The sequence below is a fragment of the Ammospiza nelsoni genome, chromosome Z (assembly GCF_027579445.1).
Source record: "Ammospiza nelsoni isolate bAmmNel1 chromosome Z, bAmmNel1.pri, whole genome shotgun sequence".
Taxonomy (NCBI): domain Eukaryota; kingdom Metazoa; phylum Chordata; class Aves; order Passeriformes; family Passerellidae; genus Ammospiza; species Ammospiza nelsoni.
Genome location: NC_080669.1, coordinates 42113255 through 42130526, shown reverse-complemented (window position 1 = coordinate 42130526; position 17272 = coordinate 42113255). Strand labels below are relative to the sequence as shown.

The 17272-nt window shown below is 37.8% G+C and overlaps 1 protein-coding gene across 1 annotated transcript; it reads left to right on the top strand.

The window, feature by feature from the left end:
• Positions 1 to 4227: 4227 nt before the first annotated feature.
• LOC132086460 (programmed cell death 1 ligand 1-like) lies at positions 4228 to 16606 on the top strand. The gene is made up of 10 exons (XM_059492160.1): positions 4228 to 4411; positions 5487 to 5693; positions 6656 to 6702; positions 8792 to 8860; positions 9544 to 9894; positions 10373 to 10654; positions 11838 to 11948; positions 13547 to 13597; positions 14545 to 14610; positions 15583 to 16606. Exons 4-10 carry the CDS (start codon positions 8806 to 8808, stop codon positions 15603 to 15605), a joined length of 939 nt encoding a protein of 312 aa, XP_059348143.1. The 5' UTR covers positions 4228 to 4411; positions 5487 to 5693; positions 6656 to 6702; positions 8792 to 8805; the 3' UTR covers positions 15606 to 16606.
• The last annotated feature ends 666 nt before the right edge of the window (positions 16607 to 17272 follow it).

Below are 17272 nucleotides of genomic sequence, written 5' to 3'. Positions count from 1 at the left end.
AGCCCTAATCAAAATGGTTTTCCTTTTTCTCTGTTGTTATTTTCTTATTTTATGAGAGAGAATAAAACATCCCCATGCCCTATTCTGAGGTTTCTAGAAAAATTCAGTGCAGCTACCTGATTGAACTTAAAGAAAGAACTGTTCAAAAGATTTTTTAATGGTGGGAGAGTTGAAACATTTAACTCATATATTTTAAGAGTATAAGATCCATGTTTTAGCAACTCCATTATAACATATTCATTTCAACATATACATGTTTCTTAACACTGCAGTGTTAAGAACAGCTCAGTAACACAGCTCAACTTCAACATAAATGTACTTTTCAAAGTAGGTTTCCAAGCTTCCCCCCTCCTCCCTCAAGCATTAGAAGCAAAAGGATGAACTCACATTAACTTGTTGCTTAATGCTTCTTATCTTGCTCCACCTTTCATCATGTGTCAGAATGTTTTCATGACATCATCATCCGTAACTACAGGCTGGCTTTGAAATCCAAAGAAACTACATTTTCATACTTTTCATACTTAAATTTCTGACTCAGTATTTTTAACTAAATTTTCATACTTAAAATTACTGAGTCAGAAATTATGCTCTGTCAATTGGCCTTTAAAACAGTGATAAAATAAGTGCTAGAATTACAAAATCACAGAATATTCTGAGTTGGAAGAGACCCACAAGGATAATCAAGTCTGACTCTTAAGTGAATGGCCAATATGGGGATCAAATCTACAGCCCTAATAATATTAACAGCATGCTCTAATATCCAGAATTCTTTTGGCACTAAAGAGTATCTCGTTCAGTTTTCCAACTTGAGTCTGTGAGGATACACAGCACTTTGAACACCACCTCACAGTGCAATTTGACATCTTGTCTTACTGCAAAAATTAATATTTTTCCAGAAACTGTCTACTCCTTCAATTTGCTGATATCTTGATTTGCAAATGCTGTTTTTGACGATATTTATTTTCTAAATTCAGGCATTTTCCAAATAGTTTGGTTTAAAAAATACTAAGAAGACAGTTGTCTTTCCATTTTTCCTTTTTTTTTTTTTTTTTTTTTTTTACTGATAGAGCAAAAATGACAAAAAAGTAAGGAAAAAATATTTTTCTCTTGTGGAAACTTGCTTAGCAGTTTTACTTGAAGTAAAAACTTGAAGTAAAGAACGTCCAAGAACTTGAATTATTGTAGTGATATTTTGAAAATGTCTGTGGCTTTTTGAAGTATTCAACAAGTATTTAATTTCTCTCCTAGATCTCTATGCAGCAGAGAACCAGGGGAGAAACTTATTGGTATACTCCAGCTCCACTCAAGATGGCACTACTGCACTGACAGCCACTGGCAGGTATTTAACAAGACTTCATCAGAGAGAATTGTGATTGATAAATTTGTGAGACTATAACATTCTTTCAAAGCAGGTTACCAAAGATACCATCCACTTCACCCGCCAAGCCCCTTGCAACCAAGCAAACCATTTTGGTCTGTCCAAATCTTTCCTTGAGGAGAAAGGAGTTTCAGAGTGCAGTAGACCTCTGTAGTGCAGCCCTGGCAAACCTCTGTGTCACAGAGATCTGCTTTCTATGGAGGGGTTAGCACGATGGGGCAGCAGATTTCAATAACACAGGAATAGATAAGGGAGAGGTGGAGGAACAGAACTGTGACTTTTTGCTAGAAAAACAGTACAGGTTTCTGAAGAAAGGATCTAGGACTTAAGAAGTAGCATGGAGAATGGAGATTAGTTTCCATAGGGCATAAGAAACCACTGTGGAAGGGAGACTGGCTTGAGCTACATCAGACTTCAAACACTGGCAGGAGCCCACTTGCAGCAGGGGCTGCAGCTCTTGCCTCGCTTGGTTGGTACCACTTGTGGCTTGAATTATGTGATTTCACTGATATTGTAAATATTCATGGCCCCACACTGGGGAATATAGCCTCTCTTGTTCTAATTCTCAGTCTGTCAGGTCATGGTATGGAGAGTTAAAAATCAGACAGCATCATATATTGCACAGTGCTGTTAGATTGTCAGCATTTCTGGAGGTAGGCAGTATTTCTCTAGTCCAGAAAGCAACAGGTATTGCTGCCATTAAAAAAGAGCCACGCAAAGTGATAAAGACATTTCAAAGTAACACAAATCTGGTATCCATCAGACAGGCAGTCATGTCTCCCTTGTTCTTGTAATATTTTTTAAAATAATATTTAAATTATAAGGCGTATTTTCTCCACAAACAGCTGGTCCAAAAATGATTGAACCTTGGAAATGCTGACTGTGATACCTAATTTAAAAAAAAAGAGTCAAGTAAAAACTGAAATAGTTATAATTTGAGCTGATGCAGATATCTATTAGGTAATTTATTTGTGATTTTTACATGATGAGGAAGAAATAGGAACACAGAATTAGAACTAGAAGAAATATTTGAAAGAAAGCAAGTGTTCTTCCTCTTATCTTTATATATAACGCACTTGGATGAATCAGTTTGAATTCTACCATAATGACTTGAATGTTAAACAATTCATTATTCTCTTCAATTATGTAATCCAGATTAAGAAGGAAATATATTATGCTAGAGATAGCTTGCAGAACTAGTATCTGGAAAGTAGGCTGTATCTGTATCAGTCTGCCTGACTGATTTAATTGAAATATTATCTACAAAATTGAATTCCAAAATTTATCAATCAAAATAGTAGGTTTGAAAGAAACTGAAGAAATAAATTGAAGACCAATGTCCTGAATTTGTAGTATTTAGCAAGCCAATTTCCTTGTTTTACAGTATATTTACTTAAGTATGCCAGAAGTGTACTGACTGTAAACATAGATGACCATAAGACATTTTAACCCCATAATAACTAATTATTTAACTTGTAAGAGTAACTTTTCCTTTTACATTTTAGGAATGAATATTCAGCAAAACAATCCAGACTTCTAATATTTTACATTAATGAAGAAAGATTATTGCAACCTTGTAGATTTTTACCTATTTTTTTGTTTTACTTTTTGACTTTTGAAAATAGAAACTGTGTGAAGGAAAATCCTAGAAGCTACATAGAACTAAGATGTAGCTTTGACACAGCATTTTTTGTTTGTTGTAGGGGAAGTCCCTATGTTACTGGTCTTCTTAGTTAACTTAAAGCATTTATCATAAACTAGAAGCTTCCACTTCATTCTGGGAATGTTTTTGCAGTCATTTTTTGTTCTTACTGAAAAGAAACTTCATAGATTGGCTTACGATTATTTTGTCTGGTTTTATGACTCTTTTGTAACTCATGTACACCACATAGTTTTGTAAGTAAATTTGCCCTTTACATGTTTATTGCTAAACAATTTGAAGCTTCTTAAAATATGAGCTTTCTCTAAGTCATCTGTTTGGGCTCCTACCTGCCTTGAGACCTCTGTGCTTCTCTGTGCTTGTGGAGATATGTCTCTGTTGGGCTGATATCCCATGGGAAGGGCCTGGAAGCAGCAGGGACAGCAGTCTTTGTCTGTCTGTGTGAGGGATGTGCAGAGGAGTTTTTATTGCATAACCTAATATCTACATTCTCCTTTCTGAGGGACTCATGTTATGTGTTTTTGGAAGATTTGAACACAATTAAACCGATTGCTGTTAAAAACCTCCACATCAATGTGCTGTATCAACAGAAAACCCGATGGCTTCCAGGTAGGGATTCCTGTGGTTTCTCAAACACCTGCTGGCTTGTGGCCCACAAAACCATTAACTTCATACTGCAGGTTTCAGTACCTGATGCTTAGGGTATAGAGAGCACAGGGGTTTCGGTGTCCTTCCCTCCTTCAGTGTACATTTCTTAGACGTGTATGCTACCATGTATCACAATTTTGTATTTGATTTATATTTTACCCTGTAAATACACTCATTAGTAAAACACTCTCATAACCACTCTTTGGTTCTTTGGTAATGTCCTGAGTAATATTCTTATTTCAGGGTTGCTTTCTCGCAGAAAAGTTATGGCTGATCTTGTTATGTTTCATAACATAAGAAAAATTATCGCAGCATAAAAACGATGCACAACACTGAATGTCCAGATTGTATTATCATTAAATTGGAGGTTGTTTCCCAGAAGGCTCCTTAAGTGGCAGGGAATAGAGCTATTAAAATAAATTACTTCTTTGTCTCTGGAGAAGCAGGACATAGCTCCGGGAATTCAGGGATATCCTGGATACTGTGTCATTTCCAGTCCTCCGCATGAATAATGGAAATGCATTCGTTTAGAAAGTGCAAGCGACCCGTTTACAATAAATGATCTCACCATGTTGAAAAAGAAAGGATTAAGGACAGGCAACAGACGCAGGGTGAGGCAGTACTGGTGTCGCTTTTGGTTTTGTTGTTTAGAGCTCACGGCTCTCAGGAACAGAGAAGTTGCCTAGAGAACTCCCTGCTCCGCCACAGCTGAAGCGCTGGGAAAGGTGAGGCGCAGGAGCACGGCGCGGGGATTTTCGGCACGGCCTTCCGCGAAGGGCCGCGGCGGGGAGCACTTCCCGGCACTGCCGCGCCCGGCGCAGCCGCAGCGGGGGAACCGGGGCTGGGGCCGGGGCTGGGTAGTAGCACACCTGGTCCGACAGAGGCCTGGCCGAGATGGGGCGGGAGACGCTCCGCAGAGCTGCGGCGGCCGCGGAGAGAGCCCCAGGCAGGGAGGAGCCGCCAGGCTGGGAGGAGCCGAACGGCGGCAGTGCGGGGCGCGGGGCTGCCGGCGGCCCGGGCCCGTCCCGGTACTGCACCGGCCTCATCCCAGCCTGAGGTGAGCACGGCACCGGCGGCCCCCCGAGCCTGCCCGGGGCGTGCTCCCTGGAGGCGTCTGCTTGGCAATGCCCGGTGGCAGGCTGGACTGAGTGAGATAGGTGTCTGGGAAGTTCGGCAAAACAGGTGAAAAACCCCCAAAACTCAAACTCCACCACAGCAGTATAGAACTGTGCAGTAAAATGTGCTTGTGTGCATGTAGATGTGTATGTGTGCGTGTGTATATATATAGGAGTGTATGTGTATAGACAACAAAAATAAACAATAAGAACAAAAAGAAACTTAACAAAACACCACCTGTCCTGGTCCTTTATTTGCTGCTAAAAATTTACATGAAAAATGCAACCCTGTGACCTCAAGGTAAGCAGTGAAAAAGCAGTAACTAATTTCCTGACATTGAAAGGTCACTACATTGAAAGGTGGCTTCTGTGATCTCACGGTATTTAATAAATGTGTTTCAGTTTCTTTCTGTTACACCTTTTTTTTTTTTCCCCCTCTACTGATTCAATATAATTTAGCCTGTTTTTAACAGCAGCAAAAAAACCAGTGGAAATTAACATTTATCGGTCTCACCTACTGCAAATATCCACCTCCTCAATCTCCTAAGGTAGTTTCATGTTGTTACAACCTAAATGTTACATCCAGCTATTTTATATACCACGGTTTCCACATTCATCTCACACATCAAGCAAAACCATGAACCTTATCAGTTTTGTACATTACGTGTTTTTTCTTCCACGACAGATATTGTGAGCAGGCTGTCAAGTGGAAAGAAGAAAACGGTGAAAAATTTTAGAGTGTTCATTTTGCAGTATTTTAATTCTGAGAACTTCAACCATTTTCTGATGTATGTGAAGACAACTTAAGAGAAGGAATTTACACTGAAACATATGGTTAGAGTTGTATTTTGTGCTCTTGACTCGATTCTCCCTCTACAGTCTACAAGTTAATGTGAGTTCATCCTTTTGCTTCTAATGCTTGAGAGGGGAGGGGGGTTCTGTATTCTTAAAGGACTTCTAGAATCAAGAAAATGAAAAAGACAGTACTCTATTTTTTGCTAGCATAGTACGTAGGATTAAGAACTCTTTTTTCACTACACAGTAGCAAGGCAAGTGGCCTTCACTGTGTCCAAATCTTGGGAAGAGAATATCTGTCTTTACAAGAGGAGGGTAGGAAATGCTTTTCCTGTTATTCCTACGTTATTTCTATTCCTATGACCTTTACGGACATGAGAAAATTGTGTGGAAAGTTCTAGTTGTTAGCAGCTTTTTGGCGTGGCTTGAGATTTATAATCTAGGGACCCTGAGTATGTGTAGATGGATGACCACCTGCAATTGGTATTCCAAGGACTAGTGCTTACACATAGCTTTGATTAGATTATGTGGTTTTAAAATGCCCATGGCATTTTATGTTCAAATTTTTGCAGCATTTGTCTGTTTGGTTACAGTGAACCACTGTTAGCAATACAGAATTTTCCCTGCTGGGGAACTTTCCAATAATGGGGAAGTTTCCTAAAGAAGTAGGTGTACTTACATCAACATTTAAGTTGTCACATGAAGTCTTTTGACAGATAGTTCTGGTTTTTCCTGTCATTTTCATTTGATTGTGGCAGAAACGTGCAGCAGCAGTACTGAGGAGCAATTTGTACAGTTTAGAATATAATTTGCTTTTAAAAAACTTCCACAGATGTTGGAAGCTGGCAGGAGGACAGAAAAGACACTGTGGTAGGTACTGTAAGAAAAATAGCAAGCTTTAGTAAAGGACTTTGATTGATGTCAAGGTCTCAAACTATCCAGAGGATTCTTCTGCTCAGGGTAAAACAAGAGAAGGTTCTATAATGGTTATTGGAGTGGTTTTCTTTTTGCATGTGCACCTGGATTTGACCTGGACCTGCATTTTTTTCCCTCTGAAAGTGAAAAATTGAATACAGCTGCAAACTTTCTCAGTCTTGAGGAAATTTGTAAGTAGTAGTCATACTTCTTTTGTGTATTGTAAAGCTTGTTTTCCTCTACAGTGGGAGAAGGCATTCTAATAAGTGTCAGCAATTGTAGGACATAAACATGGGTCTTGGGACTATAAAAGCTAACTTGCTGTCTGTCTTCCAGGAGTTAATCAGAGCACCCCTCCTGGACATCATGCCAATAATTCGTTTTCCTGTTAAAAAGGTGGATAGGGGTTGCAGGCAGGAGTATGGGTATCTTTCCTGACTGTAGAGCACATACTGTTTGTTCCAAGCAGTGTACTAGTTCAAGCAGTCTGCTTTGTTATGAGCAGTCTACAGCCACTACTTTAAAACAAAACAAAACAAAACAAAACAAAACAAAAAAAAAAAAAAAAAAAAAAAAAAAAAAAAGGAAGAAAGTATTTTGAGTCTGAGTGTGCTGCAGCTCTGGTCATTCTGATAGGGGGAGTGCACAATACCCAGTCAGTCTCAGTGATAGGCTTGTCTCCAGAGTAAGGGTGATTATGGTACTTTTGTGTGATGGGTATACCTCTGTCTCGTTGGAGAAGCTTTACTTTGGAGCTTAGTTGGTGGTCTGGAGTGCTTGTTACTCTAGCAGGGGAATCATGATGGAGGCATACTGATGCATACACATTCAGAGAAACTCTTGGGGACCCACAGGATTGGGCTGCAATTTTCTAGTGCTTTCAAGGACATCACTTGTGGCTAAGGAGTAAGTCTGGCACCTAATTACTTTTTGAAGCCTAGGATTTATCAATCAGATCTTGCACCCTGAGAGTCTTCTTTGAATTATTCCTGTGCCTATTTTTAGACTATGCTTACATTGTTAACAATGTAATGGATTGCCTTCCTTTCTCAGCTCCATATGCATTGCTTGCTGCAAATCAGCCGTTGGGATCAGGCAGCAGCAGTCTGAGGAAAAGAAGTAACTTGAATCAAATTGTTAGAAGGAGTCTAGTTCCCTTAAGCCACAGCACAGTAAGGGCACATGTGTCTTATGAATTCAAGACAAAATTGTTTTTTCACTGTCATCTTAAAGTTGACAATCAGAGAAGGAAGGATGAAACATAAAAATTGTGAAGAATGGCAGTCAAGATAGAGTTTCATCAGTTAGGAAGTTTCATGAGCGTTACAGTTGTCTAATTTCTTATACAGATTCTGAAACTACCACTAGAAAATAGCTAAAGGCAATACTTCGTTATTTTTGTGGATGTTTATGGGTCCAAAATTAAAACTTTATTTAGAAAAAAATTACCATTTTCTGCGTTTAGGGCTTAAAATACAGACTTACCAAAAGCAGTGGGTGTGTTAAGATTAAATGTATGAGTCGATATTAATAAGCATTTTAAAATGTTAAAATGTTGTGTAGGACTATAAAGCCTATGTCAGTAAAGAGGGGAAAAACTTCTGACAGAAAAGTGAAATGACTTTTGTATTCAGATGTAAAGCAGCAGAAATTCAATGCAATAGATTCTGCTTGTAGATTGACTGGCTTTGTCACTGTTTTACAAAGGCACTACTGTGTGAATGGTTGATTCATAGTTGTTACTGCATAAATATATGTTATGAAATGAACCACCTCATGAATTGTTTTCACAGTATATGTAACTTTGTGAGCCTTCTGGTATGTACTGTGGGACCAGGGTAAAAAAGCAGGGTGTATTCACAGTATGTTAAAATAAAATGAACAGGTGGGGAAGAACCAAGTTCTATTTCCTGCACTGACAGTATAGAAAATTCTTTCATTCTCCTAATGGGAGCGACATTCCCTGCTATAGTTAGGCTACAACTGGGTATTTGTGAGTATTTATTCACTTATCAACAGATAATGATAAAGGATTTATTTCGCCATCTGTCAAGAACAGATGTTTAAAGCAAATAAAGTAATATGTTTTTCCTGGACCCACCCATTCAGGAAGATTTCTGCCTGATTATCTACTGGGTGCAGTTTCATCCTGTTCTTAAATAGGGTGGGATCCAGTGTCTCCTGTCCAATTCTTTGTGTGGATTGCTATGAAGTGTATTTGACAGTGCAACTCAGAAAATGAGTATTTATTTATATTTGTCTTATTTTTTATTGGTTTAGGTTCCATCTGCATCATGGGAAGGCCTTTGTTTTTGTATGTATTTTTATTCTACTGGCATTTCCTAAATGGTAAGAAGCCGTAAAAAGCAGTAGAACTATTTTGGTGTGTTTTCTTTCCATGTATAAGCACAGAAATGTTAATTTCTCCAGTTTTCCTTCAGCTGCTAGCATTTGAGGTTTTTTCCCTTAATGCTTTAAGTGAAAAGGTCTAAGCATAGCTTTACATTAAACCAGATGCATGTATTTTGATATGGGGCCAGGTTAAAATCCCTGTCAGTTCCAGCAGAGGCACCTTTTCAAACAAGGTACCATTAGCATTACACCAAAGGTTTTCTAGACTCTATCAGACCTGGGAAATGTTGTGTATTGTTTAACATTGTGCGTAAAAAACAATTGGCATTTATATAAAAAGAACATTCCCATTGCTAACACTTGCCTGTTACCACAACAGAGTTTTCTCAAAGCAACAGCTGATGGCTGTGCATATACAGTTCACTGTTTTTAGTACAGCATCACACTGTGTGTGTACACAAAGCAGGTGTCTGCAGATATGAGTGCCCATTGTGTGTGTATACAGCAGAGGTCTTGTGTTTTATCACATACTTGGACAACTACATACCAAAATGTTTAACTTTTCAGAACAGAGAATGTACTTTGGTCCTTAAAATTTCCTATGGATATGGTAAGACATGACTTTAAAGATTAGGTGTATTATTTAAAAACTAAGTTTTCTTCCAAATTTTGTTTTTCAGCTTTATTCACAGTTGAAGCTCCTCAGTCACTCTGCATTGTGGAACGTGGGAACAATGTGACCATGGAATGCACATTTCCAGTGAATGGGAAGTTAGAGTTTAGAGATTTAAGTGTCAGCTGGGATAAGAAAGATGAGTTGAAGCAGGTTTATGTACTTCACAAAGGAGAGGAAGACCTCAAAAATCAGCACAATGACTTTAAGGGAAGAATAAAATTGTTGAAAGAGAATCTGAACTTGGGACAGTCTGTCCTTCAGATCACTGACGTGAAGCTCAGAGATGCAGGAATTTACCGCTGTGTTGTTGCCTATGGGGGAGCTGACTACAAGACAATCCACCTGAAAGTTAAAGGTGTGTATGCTACTATCAGCGGTTCAATATTGAGATACTCTTAAAAGATTTCAGAGGAGATCCTGAAGTAAGATATATCTGGATTAGCAGTTAAAGAAACCTAATTGGAGACAGGGGCTGTCTGATGGTGCTTGCACAGCTGTGTAACTTAGGCTTCTGTTTAGGTTGAATCCGTGTTCTGTCCTTTAAACCTCCCATTACATGTAAGGTATCAGGTTGCAAATCATGTGTAGAGTACAAAGACCATAAAGCCTAATGAGCTTTCTAAACCACATCAAATTTGTAATAAATCCTGTACCTCCAGTTACAGACTCAATAGTATTACTTACCTTTCCTGTCAAAATCCAAGCTGAAACTTGACCCTGGGGGCTGGGGAAAAAGAAAAGGTGTCTTTCCTTTAATACAGGCTGTTCTTCTAGAATACAGGCTGTTCTTCTAGCTTCCTATTGGTAATGATTTTTTTCCCCCAATTGTTTAGCTCCTTACAGAATTATAAACCAAGGAGTGGTGAGCACAGGACACAATGAATGGAAGCTGACGTGTCAATCAGAAGGATACCCAGCAGCTGAAGTGATATGGCAAAATAGAAACTACGAAGATTTGACTTATAAGGCAAACACAGAATTTGAAACTGCAAATGACCAGTTGTATCGTGTGACAAGTACCCTCACAATCAAAAGTGGAATTGATGACATTTTTTACTGTATATTCTGGAATAAAGAGCTGCAAGAAAATACAACTGCCATTTTACACCTAGCAGGTAACACTTCTGAATTTCATTTATGGTAATACACTTCAAGGTGCTAATGTAATTTTGTCCCAGTCGAATTAGCTATGATTTGTTTCTTTTTCCAAATTTTGAAGAGGCTAGACAGAAATACCTGTGTCATTAAGTTTTGTTATTAATGTATACTTTCACCATACTAACATGTTCACCATGCATGTATGGTCAGAATTTAAAGACAGGGATTTTGTGTGACCTGCAGGTATCTGGAAATTGAGTCTAAATCTTTTAAAAGTTCCATTATTTGGAAGACATGTAACTTAGCATCTGAAAATTAAATCCTTCCATCTTCCAAGATTATTCTAGTTTGTTGATGATTACTGTCACATAAACTTAAACAATATGGTCTTTTCCTGCCACTACAGCCTTTGCTTTGAGCATATTTAAATTTAAGTACTTGTATACAGATTTTTTTTCCCTCATAAAGTCAAAATTAAAGGAAAATTCCTATATGGACAAGACTAATACAATTCCTAATTAAACCTTTTAACTGGGCAGCTCCTCTTCTGCTTTTGCTTTTGATTATTCTTTTCGGCACTGTAGCCTGATATGTTTTCAACCAGACAGGAGACCCAATCCAACTCAAAAACAGTATTTCTCTTTGTCAGACTGTCACTGAGGTCATTTCCCTGATGCAGTTCACCATCTAGTTTTAAGAACACCTGTGCAGTCACGCTTTTTGGACACAACAAGGGTTTGAAACAGCCGTGTTTAGAGTGAGAAAACCAAGTAATTCTTTCAATGGGCAAGTCTGATTTTAACAAGAAAAATATCTGGGATTCAAGGAGACCATTTACCCTTTCCATCTGGAGCAATCATTACCAGATGAAAAGAGCCTCTTTCTCAATTACGTTTTTCGTGTAATCCTGGGAAACTAAGCCTGATGTAACACTTTCACAAGCAGGATTCTGATGGGATCAAAGGCACTATCACATGGAATGCAGAGAACAGAGAAAAATATTAATATGTTCTATCTTCCCCCCGCCTTATTTGAAAAAAGTGTTATGTACATCATTAACACCTGACCTTAGACACAATCTATAAAGTTGTTATTATGTCTTAATTGCTCATAGCAAAAATAATACAATGAAAATGAAAGACAAAGGGAGGATCCTATGCAATTATGTAATGTCTTATCTCCCACCTGTTTTTCTTGAAGATTCAACTGATGGCATTCTCCAGACTAAGAGCAGACGCTTTGTTGGAGCAATTCTCATTGCAACTGCTTTTGTGGGATCAGTGCTTCTATTTCTGCTCTGCATAAGAAAAGGTATGCAAATTATTTATTTTAGAGTGTCTCAGTTATTAGCAATCTGCTTTGTTAATTCATCCTCACTGAGTGGAATGAGACAGTTTTTTACCATATAATTTATTTCTCTTTCTTTACTGGGCTTGAGTAGATACTAGCAAGTTGACAGAGGGAAACAGGTTATCAACCCCTCACAAACACCACTTAGCCATGCATGTTTGTTAATTTTTCTTATAGGTAAGGATGTAAGCAGTAAAATTAGTGTCTAACCTATTGCATCATCATCATCTTTTACCTACTGGAAATTGAAGGCTCCTCTTCTGTGTCTTCCTTTTTGACTGGGGACCAGAATGCTGGTAGCTGGTAGTAGGATACTGGAGGTTTTTTAGTGGTTCTTATTCTGCATTCTCTGAAATAGAGAATTTCACTGACCTGTGAGAGCACCTGTTTTTTTTTAAAGTGAATATTTCATTGATTTCCTCACTAAGTTTTGAGCTTTCTCAGTTCACTTCCTGAATTAATATTGGATATTTTCAGCATCACAGTATGTACAAAAGCTAAAGCGTTTGGCAATAATTTGTTTTCACTTGCTAGCTAACAAAAGAAAAACTTGAAGATATAATTTGTAGGTTGTCTGAGTATGAAAAGACTATAGCTAGCACCCAAAATAAAGGAAAAAAAAAGTTTTAAACTTGTTACTTAAACGGAAAGAAGTACTGTTAATTTCTTTTTCTTTCATAGGTTGGGTGGGGGAGGGGGGTGGCTTTTTAAAAGTCCTTAGAAAAGTATTCATAAGCTTAACAGGCTTGCAGGTGATTCTAACAGGCTGCAAGAGGACTGCAGATAATCCTGCAATTATAAGAATATACTTGCCCTAAGAACATAATAGGAATAGGAGGAGAACATGAAAGTGGAAGAAGGGACAGCAAAATCCTTGACTGCTCGAAAGAATCCCACTGGGGATTTCATTGAAGGTCAGAAGTTTCCTAGGTTGCTTGACTAAGATTTATTGTTTGTGTGTGTATGTGATAATGCACATCACATTAGCTTTCATATCTATCTATACACACATACACGTGTGAGTGTGTGTGTGTTTGATAAACTACAAGTTGATTCAAAAGCTAAACTGTAAGTTTACACTGTAAGTGACAAGAAGTTTTTATCTTGAATCCTAAGCTGTCCTGGGTTACTGGACAAGTGATTGTTTCAGAACAGAATCTTCCCAGAATGTGAGAATTTTTCCCCTCAAAAAGCACTGAGAAGATGATCCCCTTTCTGTTCCCTGTTTTCTGATATGTTCAAATTCTGGGTGAAAAGATGCAGTGGGAAACCATTTGAACAAGTATTTTCCAGTGATGTTAGTGCATAGTATCAATGGAGTTCCAGCTTAGAAACAAGAAAAGGAGGTTGGAAAGGAAACCAACAGATTGGGAGTACTGAAGAATTTATTTTAGAGTTTTGGAAGAAAATTAGTATTTTGAGAACAAATGTAATGTGTTATTACATTTGTAGTGTAATGGGCTATGTAATGTGTGCCCCTCCCACCAATGTGTTTAAGCTCCTCAATAGATCTAAGGCAAGTATTTTGGGTTGTTTTTAATTTGTTTTTTTTGTTTCAGCTAGAGCAAATAAGGGCAACAGAACACCTGTGGCGAGTCCATCAATAGCAAGTATGTACATACGACATAAATCTAGCAGAGCGTGATTCTTGTGGAAATAAGAAATTCTCTTGCTTGAGAATTAACTTTGTAATGGTGACAACCAAATGGAGATTTAAATTCTATTTTATAATGCTTTCTACATTTCATTTACATAACAACTATAAATTACAATTGAAGAATGGCTTTTCATGACTGTGTCATCCTTTCAAAAGGAATGAAAAGCATACTTGTTCCAGGAACTGATGCACTCCTGATATGCACAAGAAAAGGACAGAGCAGTATATTGTGTTTTGGAAAGTCTGCAATAGGATGGGACAGGCTCCCTGGAACGTAATAGCTCTGAATGGCATCACATCCTGATGTGCAGACTTTTTGCTGCAATTTGAACTGTGTTGGCACATTCCTCTGTTTTTTCCAGTATCATAGCATGCGTTTGGGGGTCTTTGTCACAACATTCGTGACAGAGAGTTTGGCCCCGTTGAGAGAAACTCAGGGAAGCTTTAGTTTCTGTGTTGATATTGATGCTATTTACTATGAGCAAAGCTTAGTGGAAGGCCAGCACCACCATGACAGGTGCTATTGAAGGAAATGAAGAAAAGAGACTTAATATTTACAGCAGGAGAGAAGAGATTAAAATCCTTTTGCTGCCTGTCAAGATGGTTACTGGCTGACTTACTTTTAAGTTGTGGTATGGGTATTTGGAGACCACCACAAATTAAATTGCTGTGTGAAAATTGGTTCATGCTGGCTATTGGCATTTTTCTGAAGAAAAGCTCTCTTGAGAGTACTTGCTCAAACAGAAACAGCCTTTACTGCTAATCTCATCCCTTGCTCTACATTCAAGTCACTCTAGATCCTGAGTGGCCTGAGGTGGCAGTTTCTAACACATATCTATCACTATAGGAAAAGTTTAAGCTATGCTCACTGCTGCGTGTATATATGTCCTTTGCTTACAGAACTTGCAAAAGATAAGGATACACACAGCTGCAGAGATGCTTCTTTTGAAGACAGAGAGCTGAAATGTAAGTATAAATGATGAAGGAAAAATTAGTAGCAAATTTTACACAGCATAAACCATCCTGGTCACTGGAGCATTGATTAAGGACTGGTTTATTTAGCCTCTTGTTTCAACAGACAGAGCCTTCAAGAAATAATACAGCTTTGCATTCTGTGTCTTACAAACTCACCATCATAACTCATTGTGTACTGTTCTTTACATCAAAGAATGAATCTAGTTTTTAAAATAGAAAGATATACGAAGGAAAATATGATGTGGAGATATATAAAACCCCAAACCAGTCGCTTTTCCCAGCTTGCACTTTTGCTATAGAAAGAGCTGTTCATGCATATCTGTAAGGGTGGTGGTGGCAGTGAAGGAGGGGACAGGAACCTGTCACAGCTACTTGAGCAGGTCTCAAGCTGTACGATTTGCTCTCAACAAAGCAAGAAAATATATGAATCAAATATCTCAAATCTGTGAAATATCCTATGGTGTGGAACAGGAGGGTGAAATTATTGAAGTTTTTCTCTCACTTTCTTGCTGACTTCTAAAGCACTTCAATTAATTGCATCCCAAATCCCTCCCTGCTACACTTTACTACAGTAAACTTACAGGTAAGCCTGCTGGTCCTGCAGGTGTAGATCTCCAAGCACAAGAGTTAGGGTCTGGGGATATACCACTGGGAATACTCACAGAGGGAGCACTAAAGGTATTTAAAAGAATTTTAAAAGGTTTTGAAAGAAAGGGGGACCTGAGCAACAGCAATCTCACTGTATTTGCTAAAGAGCACTTCCCACACTGTTTTATGTTTGAACTACCACTTTTATTTACTTCCATGATCATCTTTTCCTGTTTGATCTTTTTAATTAATTTAATTTTAGATGAAGGAAACTTTTTGGTACCTTCATACTCTAGGAAAGGCATGCAAAAAGTGTTCTGTGCCTTCATCATTTTGTAATTTGATAATTTTTTCATGTAATTCTTCCTGTTACAGATATGCAAATTGAGAAGACCTAGAGAGAACAGGGGAAGACTTTTTCCCTCTGTTGTGAAGATTTGTCAGCTCAAATGTTCTGTGTTCTATATACTGAAGGGGATATTATTTTTTTGTATTTATTGTGTGATGGCAATCTTCTATATTGTTGTAACACAGGAAAAAAATTAATGAAGTTAAAAAAATTATTATAGCATAAAAAATATTGAATAGATTCTGTATATGTGACTAGATAGTGAGGTATTTATTTAAACATCAAAGTTTCTACCTTCTCAAGTTTAGGCAAATGTGTCTTTCAAAGATTTCATTTAATTAAATGTATCTTTCAGGTAAAGCACTTTAGGTCTATGACCATCATGAATTTCATAGCTAGCTCTTGATAGGTCGTCTTCTGAACCTTTTTTTCTTCCTTCTTCACCTGAGCTCACAATTTCTTGCACATAACTGGTTTTCCATAGTTTAAAGAATCTTTTCAATACTTTGATCCTCATAAAAGGTGCAACAACACAAATTGCCATACATGCAGGGCATTTTCATTATTAAAATACCAGATGCTCTCAGCTAAGCCTGAAAAAGATGATTTAAAATTCTTGGTAATTATGGTTTGGAAATTAAATAATACTAAGCTTTTTGATATTTTCTTTGAAAAGCATCGTGGGCTTTTAATTTCCTCATGATATTGCTGGCACTACTTGGTTACTGCTCACTGTCTTCTGATTTACAGTCTGGGGATAATGCAATTCTTTGGACATTTAGGAAAAACAGCCCTTGCTTTAGATTATCATTTTGTTTTCTTGGGAATGGGAAAAGGAAAACATACTTACTTCTAGGACATGAAATAACTGCACATGTGATTACATAGAAATGCTGAAGTAACCTGTTCTTGGTTCCCATTTCACAAGTTATTGTTGTCTATATTTTGCTAAGTGCCTAGCTTTTTGTGGGGGGGATCATACACAGGTGAAAAAAATTATTACAATGGTATTCACAATTGTATTTTTTTAATAAAACATGTTTTGCTTTTCTTGTGGTTTTTCCTGCTTTCCTTAACCTGTCAGCAAGTAGTGTAAGCTCTATTTGCGTATTTCTGAGAAAAAACAGTATCTAAGGATTAGGTGTAGGAGAGAGCCTACAGCCATGACATTCCTCTAATGGCTCCCACAAAGAACAGATGGCAGAGAACTGGAATCTCATTGGACTCAGATTTTATTTTTAATTTGAAAATAAATAATGTATTGTGCAGTCCCAAGAATGTGGACACAGTCCTCATTTGTGAATGCCAGGGCTTCACTGCTGGCAGTATTCAAAGTAGCTAATGCAAGGTTGTGTTTAAAAATCTGAGAAAGCTGTCCTCTTTAGTAGAATAGAGAAATGTCTGTCAGAATCATAATGGGGTTGGTCAACCACAGTTCAGTAAAATAGTTACTACAGAGTCATTTCCCTGATTCATTGCAGACCTTGTGTATTCTGATACTGATTATTCCCATTTGACTCTTCAAGGTTACCATGTGAACTTGAATATCTCCTCCTGCTTCCCAACATGCTTTTTGAATCTAGGTGTCATTGAAGGTGATAGCCAAATTTTAATTATTTACAGAGAGGTTTTTGAAATATCAGGGCCATTTGTAGACAAAGTACTGACTCAGCACAAAAATATACAATCATATCACCACATAAATAATTCCCTTTC